The sequence below is a fragment of the Cydia fagiglandana genome, chromosome 11, assembly GCF_963556715.1.
Source record: "Cydia fagiglandana chromosome 11, ilCydFagi1.1, whole genome shotgun sequence".
NCBI lineage: Eukaryota > Metazoa > Arthropoda > Insecta > Lepidoptera > Tortricidae > Cydia > Cydia fagiglandana.
In genome coordinates, this window is record NC_085942.1 from 9703725 (window position 1) to 9715396 (window position 11672).

At 36.7% G+C, this 11672-nt stretch overlaps 2 protein-coding genes across 2 annotated transcripts; one reads left to right on the forward strand and one right to left on the reverse strand.

Moving 5' to 3' along the window:
- The first annotated feature begins 1176 nt into the window (after nucleotides 1–1176).
- Nucleotides 1177–10038, forward strand: LOC134668961 (WASH complex subunit 5). Its single transcript, XM_063526470.1, has 11 exons — nucleotides 1177–1452; nucleotides 2221–2323; nucleotides 3322–3513; nucleotides 3735–3946; nucleotides 4424–5841; nucleotides 5983–6251; nucleotides 6684–6811; nucleotides 7172–7573; nucleotides 8042–8268; nucleotides 8861–9011; nucleotides 9788–10038. The coding sequence occupies exons 1-11, from the start codon at nucleotides 1331–1333 to the stop codon at nucleotides 9927–9929; spliced, it is 3366 nt and encodes a 1121-aa protein (XP_063382540.1). The 5' UTR covers nucleotides 1177–1330; the 3' UTR covers nucleotides 9930–10038.
- On the reverse strand, nucleotides 9966–11413 carry LOC134668978 (leukocyte receptor cluster member 1 homolog). The gene is made up of 2 exons (XM_063526492.1): nucleotides 11254–11413; nucleotides 9966–10997 (listed from the first exon to the last, which is right to left on the reverse strand). The coding sequence occupies exons 1-2, from the start codon at nucleotides 11274–11276 to the stop codon at nucleotides 10118–10120; spliced, it is 903 nt and encodes a 300-aa protein (XP_063382562.1). The 5' UTR covers nucleotides 11277–11413; the 3' UTR covers nucleotides 9966–10117.
- Between the last annotated feature and the right edge of the window lie 259 nt (nucleotides 11414–11672).

Sequence of the window (11672 nt, forward strand, 5' to 3'; positions counted from 1 at the left end):
ATAAATCGTACTGTACATTGTCCGGTAGTACATGCGACAAGAACGTAATGCTCACTGTCTGTAAGGGAACGCGATCCTGCCCGACTTTTTTCGTGAAGCGGCGGACCGCAATGATCTCATAAATAGAGCTCAACTTCGAGTATAAATCTTTGTTTGAGATATTGACTGGCACAAATCTGATTATCCCAGTTTTTTCGATTTGGGTCGCCGGTATGTACGCCTTCATGTTATTTTGCGTCAAAAATGCAGTGTTGTTGAGAAAATTGTTTGCCGTATTATACTGCTTGAAAATGACTGCAATTTTGTTAGCGTTTACGCGTTGTATAGCCGTTACACCTTTTATGCCATTTGTGAATATGTGGTTGAGAAATATTGGACTTTTATTTCCCAATCTGTCCTTTGCGTCCACATGCTCGACAAAAACTTTAAATTCTAGTTTTCCCGAGTTTTCCGGGTATAGTCTTTTGTAGTCCGGTTTAAAGTACGGTAAATAAGCACTAGTAGATTGCTCACCCCCGCCGCCATCGTCCGTGCCGCCTTGGCCGTCGGTTTTGGAGCGCTTGAGGGTGGGCGGGTTTTCCCCGCCCCCCTCGTTAACTGTCATTGTTAGAACACTAACTATAATTATTTACAACTTTTAACATTAAATATATACAAGTTAAGTTAGTTTAAACTAATAAATAACAATTTTAAAAGTTGGAGCGAAAATTTTCCGACTACTTTTTTAAATTCCCGCCAAAGAATCCCGCTACATAATCAAAACGTAGCAATTTTATTACAGTTGGCACCAGTTGGCCAAACCAATTTGTCATTCAGTAAGAATCAGGAAAACTATACTCATCCTTTTCTTTTGGATGCTAGTCCTAATGTAAGACAAAGATAGTATGATTATCTCTTTCTATGATTGAAATGAGACAGTCCTTTGATAAACTTTATGTTATTTTTGTACAGTCTGACAAAAAAGAATAGAATTTAAAAAGTGGCAATACTGTAATGTCGTCTCGTTTTCTTACATTGATTTGAAAGGGACGTCACTACAGTATTGCCACTTTATAATTTTAATACATAACTCAAAAAGTGGTAATTTTAGATTAAAGCATGGTAACTCTGAAAACTGTCAAGTTGACAATGTATTTATATATGTATTTTTCTTTCGAAAAGTTGTAAATCTATTTATGTTTGAAAAGTTGTGTTTTACTCTTTAATTAATATTGTGTTGATTTTATTATTAATTCTATAATTATTCTGTGTTAATCGATAGCTTAACTAAAGATGTGATATGATAAAAACAGTTGTGTTAATTTTCTAGTACTGAATCACAGTTCACAGGATGAGGGTTTTTATGGCAGAGGATAATCTTTGTGCTCAAAATTTGTTAAAACTAGTTTCACACGGCAATGCTATAATAGCAGAAATCCTAAGGCTTAAGGATCATATCCCGCCAATATTTTTGTAAGTAATTTTATTGATGAAGTAAATAGTAGAGATGCACCGGATATTCGGTTACTATCCGGTATCCGGCCTATACGGCCGTGATTTTAATATCGGATAGTGACCTACTATCCGGCCGGATACCGGATAGTAAAATTGCTTGATTTCGGTGTAAACTAATTGGATTTAAGAAACAGTCTTGATCATAATCATACTCGTTTATTATTTTAAAACAATTTAAACATTCCACTGACTTGCACGCGCACTCATTTCGAACCTAGAAATGTGTCCGCGCGAACGTTCACTAGGAAACAGGTCAAACCTGCAGAATGCGCACCTGTAAAACCGAAATGTAGGTATAGTTCCGCTGGCCGAATATTCGTCGGCCGGATTCCGGATATTCGGCCGATGGTCAGGCCGAATATCCAGTACTGCGGCCAAACAACTATCTGTTGCATCTCTAGTAAATAGTTTTATTCTTGTAGTTTCTATGTATAGTAGGTACACCTCATTTTAAATATTTACATATAGAATCGTCTTATTTTGTAATATGAAAGTCTTTATTAATAACAAACAAAATGAAAAAAAAAAATTAAAATCTTTTACATTACAATTCAATGAGTTTCTAAGACACCTCTTAAGATGAGACCTCCAAAAAGTGTGTATAAATATGAATATTCAATGGCCGGGATATTCCACACAGAGCGAGCATACACGCAAGGCAATGGTCTGTAGGTTTTGAGCATGAGGAAATTGCCCGGCTAATGGTGTGATTTTTTATTGTTACAGCTTAGAAAATAAAGAACTTCAGCAAAAGTATCAAGATGTTATCATGGATTTTGGATATTTCAAAATTGCCGACAACCAGGAAAAAAAAATCAATATGAATGTGGTAATTAGTTCTAATTAGTCATTAACGAAACTATTATAATGTTTTTTAACCTTGGTCTAGGACTTAATGATAACATCACATAGTTGTGCAAAATATGTTACTGTTACTGATTATTTATTTACAGATATCAGCCAAAATAAGGGTGACTTTTTAGGGTTCCGTAGCCAAATGGCAAAAAAACGGAACCATTATAGATTCGTCATGTCTGTCTGTCTGTCTGTCTGTCTGTCTGTCTGTCTGTCTGTCCGTCCGTATGTCACAGCCACTTTTTTCCGAAAGTATAAGCACTATACTGTTGAAACTTGGTGAGTAGATGTATTCTGTGAACCGCATTAAGATTTTCATACAAAAATAGAAAAAAAACAATAAATTTTTAGGGTTCCCCATACATAGAACTGAAACCCAAACATTTTTTTTTCATCAAACCCATACGTGTGGGGTATCTATGGATAGGTCTTTAAAAATGATATTGAGGTTTCTAATATCATTTTCTTCTAAACTGAATAGTTTGCGCGAGAGACACTTCCAAATTGGTAAAATGTGTGTCCCCCCCCCTGTAACTTCTAAAATAAGAGAATGATAAACCTAAAAAAAATATATGATGTACATTACCATGCAAACTTCCACCGAAAATTGGTTTGAACAAGATTTGGTAAGTAGTTTTTTTTAATACGTCATAAACCGTAAACCCCAATTTTATTTTGTTACTTGCTGTTACGGAACCCTTCATGGGCGAGTCCGACTCGCACTTGGCCGCTTTTTCATGTATTCATGTGTAAAATGTATTGACCATGATTTTGTATTTTTCTGCAACATTTAATATGAACAAGTAACTAGACCTAAGATCATCAGAATTCAATATTAATGCTTTAAAATTGCATCATGGATAATTTCACATGGATTTGTTAGTTGCTGAATTTTCTTGATATCTACCTACTTCAGTTAATGTTTAGATGTTTTGCAGTGGACTGATAGTGATGATGACACTTTTTTTACAGAAACTGCAAGATTTGGATGATGATCTCAAAGAAAAGTATCTAGAAATCATAAACCGTTTTTACTTGCTGTTTGAAAACATCCATCAATACATAATTGATCTGAACTCATTTGTGGAGCAGCTATATGATGGGGCATTCATTCAGCAAAACATTGAGACTGTCATGAAAGATGTTGAAGGAAAACAACTACTGGTATGGGATTTATAATATCATAATTATTTTATTTTCTTTATACAACAGGGCTGTCAAGTCGCAACTTAGTAATTTTTCTCACAAGCAACTTGAGTCATGTTTTCAAATACAGACCTTGCTATGTAGACAATAAGGTTCAAATTATAAATAGTTTGTTTGTTAAAATAAATTATAACATATTCTTGGACTTAGCTCTTGATACTGTTTCATGTAATTTCCAGTGTGAGTCTCTTTACTTGTACGGCTCCATGCTGCTGCTGTGTGACCTCTACATACCAGGCATAATACGAGAAAGACTCCTAGTAGCCTTCTACCGCTACAGCACCAGTCAATCCCAGTCTAATGTCGACGATGTGTGTAAGCTGCTGCGGGACACGGGATACGATCAGTTACACAGAAAGAGGCCCGCTGACTATCCAGTTGAATATTTTGGGTAAGCAACTTTTTTACTAGGTAATGAAGGGTAGCCAAAAGAAGAGAAGACTATTAGGGCCACCCCACATCTAGCGTCCCTCGAGCGTCGGCGTCTGGTCAGCGCCACTCAGCGCTATGGAAAATGACGTCGCTGCGCAGTTGCGTCGACGTTGCGTCGAGCAGCGGCCATAGAATTGTAGACGCCGACGCTCGAAAGACGGCAGATGTGGGGTGGCCCTTAATGTCAAAGAAAATAAGGGGCAACCCATCAAGAATACATGAGACTGCAATATCGGTTATACAGATGCCATCAGATATATCAGAGTGGTCAAGGTGGTTAAAAATATTTGAAGATGCACTTTAACATCTTGATAATAGACTAATAGAGGTTTATCTTGACTCCAATATATCTGATGGCGATTGTAATATAATATGATGTGATTGTGATCTACTGAAATTTTAGATACCTAATAACCTTTTTAATTTGCTATTTTAGGCGCATAAATATCCACCCATACTTCATCGAGAAAGTGGTTGGAAAGTTGAGATCAGAGGACATTTACAACCAATTAGCCGTATACACGATGCCCGAACACCAGGCCTCCGCGCTCGCCACGCAGGCCAGCATGCTCGTGGTATGTCTATTCTTCATACCACAGTACCTACATAACGATGTTTCCAAAATGAGAGAGATAGCCGATAAATTCTTCCCAAGCAACTGGATCGTCCCTATCTACATGGGGGTCACCATCAATGTCATAGATTATTGGGAGAATTTCAAAGCTGCGAAATCCGCACTCAGCAATACTTGCAACAGTAAGATGGTCAAAGATGTGTTCTCTAAAAGGGGAAGCGCCATACCCATGCTGATCAATAAAACTCATCAGCTCTTAAAAGAAGGCGTGATGACTGACGATTTTGTTCTCGATAACATCAATAAAATACTGAATTTGCTGATAAATTCAAACTTCGTTTTACGCTGGCTTTTGCTTCATAATAGCAACGTGATATTTTACGATAATAATAAAAAGAGCAAGCAACTAAAGGAGCTAGTCATAAAAGAGTCCAACTATGATGCATTGAAAATTTTAGAGCTGCTTATAAGCACTGCTGAGTTAGAATTGAAGGTCAGAGAAATGCTGAACAGATTACTAGAAAGCAGGAACGAAACTTGGAATACTAGTAAGGCTGAAGCATTGGATGCTCTGAACAATCTAGCAGAACTGTTCTCAGGTGACAAATCCTTCGCAAAAGTCCAAGGGAATGACCAGTTAAAGCAATGGTTCACCAATATTGCAAATCAGATCAAATCTGTTGGTGATTCGATCAGCACTAAGTCTATGAAGAAAATTACGCAGCTTATACAGGCTTTAGATGAAGTTGAAGAATTTCATAGTATCAAAAGCACTTCCACAGTTTTACAGTTCCTTTCGGAAACCAAAGACGCATTAAAAAATGCACTAAGAGCTGCTTCTTTAAAAGACGACTCTTTGGTAACCTTAGAAATTGCAGCTGATGTCAGTTATGCATGGTGCATTATCGATTCATACACGCAGTTCATGCAAGAAAGTATAAAGGACAATCCTGCAGTCACAAGTAGATTGAGAGCCCTATTTCTTAAGCTTGCAAGTGCCATGGAAATACCTCTGCTAAGAATAAACCAGGCTCATAGTGATGATCTTGTGTCAGTTTCACAGTACTACAGTAACGAATTGATAAAGTATATCCAGAAGGTGCTACAGATTATTCCAGAGATGGTATTTAGTATAGTCGAGAAAATTATTGATCTACAGACGTGGACTATTAAGGAAATACCGACGAGGCTAGATAAGGAGAGGCTTAAGGAATTTGCTCAGCTGGAACACAGAATGGAGGTCGCGAGGCTTACACACTCCGCGTCTACATTTACGACAGGTTAGTTTATAATCCTATGAACACCAAAAATAATACCAATATGGTTTATCTACAAGCAAGGTAGGTATGTAGGTCATATTTGTGTATGGGAGGTCGCAAAGTAAGTAGGTATTTTTCTAATTAGTTAAATTTTAATTTAAGGTATCCTGGACATGCGCTCTACTCTAGTAGGCGTCATAAGAGTGGACCCAGCAGAACTATTAGAAGAAGGCTTGCTAAAAGAGCTTGACACCCACATTAGCAAGAAGTTTGTAGAATTCCTGGAACCCCAGACTAGGAAACCTTTAGCTCCAAGCACGTTGCTATCACGACTACAGAAGTTGGCGGAAAGTATGGATGGTTATAAACGGTCTCTGGAGTATATCCAAGATTACATTAACATGCATGGGTTACGGATTTGGCAAAAACAGGTATGCACAAGGAAATTTGATAGTTTTTCATTTTGCGTTGCTATTGTCAAAGGTACAAAGGCGGTTTTTTTTTATCCCCTGCGGCAGAAATATAAAATATCTTATTAATAATGCCCTACTTTTAATTTAAGCAACGACCGACACACGCAATTGGAGTGCTCTGTGCACACAAGTACCTACGAGTACTCTGATTTGTACGGTTTATTAAAATTGAGTCTTATCACTTTAAAGTAAAGTTCAAAATCGTTGTCGGATATAAACATTAAGCATTGGGTATGCAAATGCATATAGTTACATACATTTAGGAAGGATAACTTCCTTATGATAGCTGCATACACCAGCAGCCACCTTTATTGCGTCGGTTTGGCCCGAGGGAAGTAGAGTCAGACGTAAAAAGGCAGACATACATTTTAACTTTTTAAATTGTTTAAGGTATCCGCCATAATCGTCGACAGTGTTTCCAAAGAGATCAGCTTGCGTAAAGGCGTGACGCTGTACAGCCCCTCCGCGGGTTTCATGGGGAGCCTTGCGAGACAAATTGTGCAGCTTACTGATGCAAGGTACTTTATTGCTTATATTATTTACGATAGAGACTGTAATATTTAACTGAAGTATATGCAATGACAAACCGCCACACATAGTTGACACAAAGTATTGTCGATAAGAGTTTCACATATGTTACGATTGGTACGCGTAAGTCTTTCTTCACATATGTTCCTATTGGTAGGCGTAAAGTCTTTAAAGTCATTGCATTGTAAGTTTTTACACCTTCCTGTATTTAGTGGCTGACGTCATTTCAGGAAGGTGTACTTAGGTCTACTACTTAGTTAATTGTTGTGCAAGAAATTGTGTCTCACCCTTAAATAATTCTTCAGCTATGTTCAATCTTTTCTGATAATAATGTTTAATTTTTATGTCAGGGTTTGCTGCTACATCAGCATTTGTACTGCTTGGTACGACATTAAAACTCAAACTGAAATAGTAAACACAAAAACTTTCGCAAAACTGAACGAAGCCATAGGAGTGGTGGGTCTACACGGCCTGGACACCTTGTTCGCATTCATGATTAAAAACCAACTACACACAGTGCAGAACATATTCAGAACAGGACAAGAGAAGATCAACGTTAACACGTTAAACGCTGATGTTAAAGACACTGAACTCGCAATAACTAAGGGACAGAAGGTTTTCCAGCAGTTAGCGGATGCTATAGTGCTGATTGGGAGTTTACAAGTTCTCAGAAGGCATATAGCTTACCAATTGAATATCTCAGCGAAGTTTGACTCTGCGCATTTGGAGTCGTCTCTGCAGACGATGAATGAGTAAGAAGAGTTTTTACTTAACTTTTTTAACCTCGTGAACACTTTAAACGAGACGGGACGATATCTTGTATATTATTCAACGTACTTACGTTCTGACATTTCAGACTTGACTTAGAGACCATGGTCTCAAGATTAAACAAGCGGATATCAACATATCATAGCTTGATGTATGTGCAAGTTTCTTTTAGCTAACCTTATTGTACCTTTTAATTTTATTGTACAGTCGAATAGTTTAATTTTAATTTAATTTTATTGTAATTCTATGGAAGTTTTCTGGAATAAAACAATTTCATTTCATTTCATTTCAATTCTCACTTGTCCAGAATGTTGGAAGGTCATGACATTATATGTAGGTACAATGATTACAATTAAATAAATTGAATATGGAAAAAAATGAAATGTTAAAATAATCTCTAAGACACTGTCAATGGTCACAAGCTTAAAAAAGTATATTTTTTTCGTTTACAGAGCATTACTAAACGAATTAAAGTCTGAGGATCCCGAGCCAAAACAGAAAGTGACATCAGAGCTTTTGAAATACTTGGAGGAGTATCTAGTGAGGTGTGGAATATACGAACCATTCGACAAAATCTACATCAGGAACGCAACGGAATTCAACATCTCTGACGTAGGCCGTGTCTGTGCCACTTTACTGATATCTCAGCTGGGCAAAATGCAATTTTGCACTTCTACTGGTATGTAAATCAAGGTATAAGTCAGTTCAGGCTTTGCTATGAAGGGGGGCTGTCCCGCGCTCATAGCAAGTATACTATAGAGAAAAAACATTCATGACAACATGCCATAAAACAACTTCGTAATTTAGTCGGGTTCATTGTTGCCCACCAAGCACTGGTGGGTAGGCACATACAAGAAAGATCAATACGCCTACCTTTTGACGTAGCAGTTCGAACTTTTTAGAGGTAAGTAGGTAGAAATGAAACAAAAAACACTCCTTTTTTGGGCAGTTGTGTAATGAAACTATGACAAGGACAACCAATAATAGCGTTTTCTGTGCTATACCTACTGAATGTTCCATAAGACCATATAGCTCGTACGCTCATCCCGCCCTTCCGCCTTACATCTACAGTATTGTTGCTCTAAGGTCCCTCGGGACAATTTTGCCAGTGTCAAAGTACACATTGCCTTAATACATGGGCAATAAGGTCGAGAATACATATTTTTGCCACTTTATCCGTGCCGGTATTTAACCTTACTTTGACTGTACCTAGGTATATCGCGGGTACCTGTGTACCAGTATCTATATTTTTAACCTTATTATCCTTTCAGGCGATCTTCTCGCAAGGAAATCTGGTGACAACATTGATGGCTACCCGCTTTTGGTGGGCATATACACGCTTCTGCGCCAAGCTGGAAAGGATAATATCGAGACATTTGTTGGGTTCTTAAGTGTCTATATGAAAGGCATTAGTTTATCTAAGTGAGTATGGAAGGTGGACGTTTATAATGGTCCAAGTTTTAATAACCATAGAATAAATAAAGTACAGGAAATTCTCTCGCCTAATATTTTAGCTATTCTGATTGAAAACGACGTTGATTGTAAACTGTAGTACCAGGCGTGGCTTCACTCCGCGATTTCGTCGCTTTGCTACAGGTAGCTAAATGTACATCCGTTCCACGCCAATTTTCGTGGCTAGCCATAAGCCGCGCGTGGCGCTGTCGCCACCTAGCGGCCATATCTGTCCTGATCGTAACAGACGCGTTTTGTTAGAGAGTGAGTCTTCTGTACCTATTATTTATAGTAGTACTAAAATTAAGATGCTTCTAGTGATTGCCTAAATCGTTTCAGTTCAAAATTAACCTTCATGCATTCGAATAAGGTGTACTATTGCGAGTTTAAGCATTAAGATAATCGACTAATATTATCGACTGCCTGAGGCTATTAATAAACAGTAAAAACTGATTGAAATATTATTGATGCCCAACACAATTATAATAAGGCGACACGTGTTGTGCGTTCCATAATTTTGACCTAACTAGTTGGGTGGTGCATCTAATTCTAATGCCCTTATTACGATGTCCATAATTTGATAACATACAAAATACTAGCCTTTCCCCCTTTTTATATTTTTTCCTAATCATTGTGACTATTGAGCACCAAGGAGGGTCTACTCACCACCTTTCCTTTTTATGTAAAATTAAAGCTTAATTTATAACAAATCAATATTAAAATAATATAATTATTCACGTTTTCAGGTCAAAATCATCAGATGGATCTTGTGAGGGTGCCATGGTTGGAAGAGTGTTAGAAATATTCTGTGAAACATTCAAGTACAGTTACAATAAAATTGAGGATAAACTCCCAATTGCTATGCTAACGCAAACATTCCAGAAATAATTCATTCTAGGCATTTATACATAAGAAACAACTATATTTAAGAATACTGTTTATATATGTCATAAATTATAATCAACTTGTTATTTTTATATAAATTTAGTTTCATGAACTTTGTTTATTTATTTATTTAACTTTAGTGTAATCTTTAAACATATGCATTTCTGAAAATAACAGCACTTTCATGTCTCTTAAGTATAATTTTGCCTGGCAAGCTCTGGATTGAATTGGGAATTATATTTTGGTTTAACTCTTGTCACACCAGAATCTGGCTGCTTTTGAGTAGTTGTAGGATTGAGGCCGCTCAAAAACATCTCCGTCTTCAGTTTCTCTTGTTGTTCTCGTTTCAGTCGTTCCTCTCTAAGCTTGAGTAGCTTCTTTTGTTTTTCATCTTTGTCTCTCTTGTGCTTTTTACTTTTATGTTTATGTTTACTCTTTCTTTCTGGACTAGTCACAGCCATTTCTATTTTCTTTGAACTTTTACTTGTAGTCACAATATTGTTTTTTCCAGTGCAAAATTGAATAAACTTCTGAATTGGATCTAACTTTTGCTTAGCCTTCCAAGCAACTTCTCCATTTTTGATATCACTCTCTTTTGTCCTTGGTTTGCCATCTTCATCTCTTAGTACCAATTTGTCATAAGTATCCTTGATTTCACCAGACCTAGAAAACCTAGATGCATCTGGTAACACTTCATACCAATTTTTCTTTTTGAGTGCTTCATTTGTATCCTGTCCCAGATAAGTTAGGTAACCAATTTTCTTTTCATATTCTTCCTTTTTTTCTTTTACTTCTTTATCATGATCTTTATTGGTTGCTTTAACAGCATGTTCTAAGTCAACAAATAAATTGATATGCTCTTGTTGTTGTGGTTGGGATGTTTCAGGTTGAGGCTCTTGATCACTGATGCCTAGTTCTAGCAACTTTTGCTTACTTTTATGTTTCAGAATGTTGAGTCTGGCTTCCCGATCTGCATTTTCAATTCTTAATCTCTCTTCTTTTTCTTTTTCTGCTGCTTCGGCTTCATCTTTTCTCACTCTTGCAATATTCTCTTTTGTCCTTACATGCCATCTGAAATTAAAATCATGTGTTTAATTCCGATGGTAAAACAAATGTTTTACTTTGCTGATATGTAGACTGCATAAAAATATAGAATATATATTTGTTTAGAATAACAATCTGTGAGTAAACATGAACCTTTAGAGTTTTTGAGTATCTCGCTACAGGATACTTCTGGAATACACAATTTAGGCAGTGTAAATTGGCAGGCAATTTCATTGAAGAATGAATTGAATACAAGGGATATGCAATTAGTAAAACTACTTGCCTTTTTTTAGGTAGGATATTCATTGTGAAATCTTCCCCGCTTAGGTCGTAATGAAGCAACAACTAGAATTAACAATAAAATAAATATCGCTATTGATGGATTTCATGAAATGAAAACATTTCAGTTTCATTGACGTTTCTGATGTTCCATAAACAAGCTAGGTTTGACAAACATCGGAAGTATACACCTGACCCCCATATTTTTTTGTTATGTTGGCGTGCCTGATATATACAGAGAAATAGTCAAGTTTTATTTTTATATGGCAATTCTACAACAGTCGAGTTGGATTCTCTATGGAATATATACGTCAACAATTTGGATCATTTTCTCTTTACGTTTACATTCAATGTTATTTCAAAAGCGTCATTGAATGCAGCGTAATACGGTACACTTTGATTTTTACAGACACTTGAGTCGAC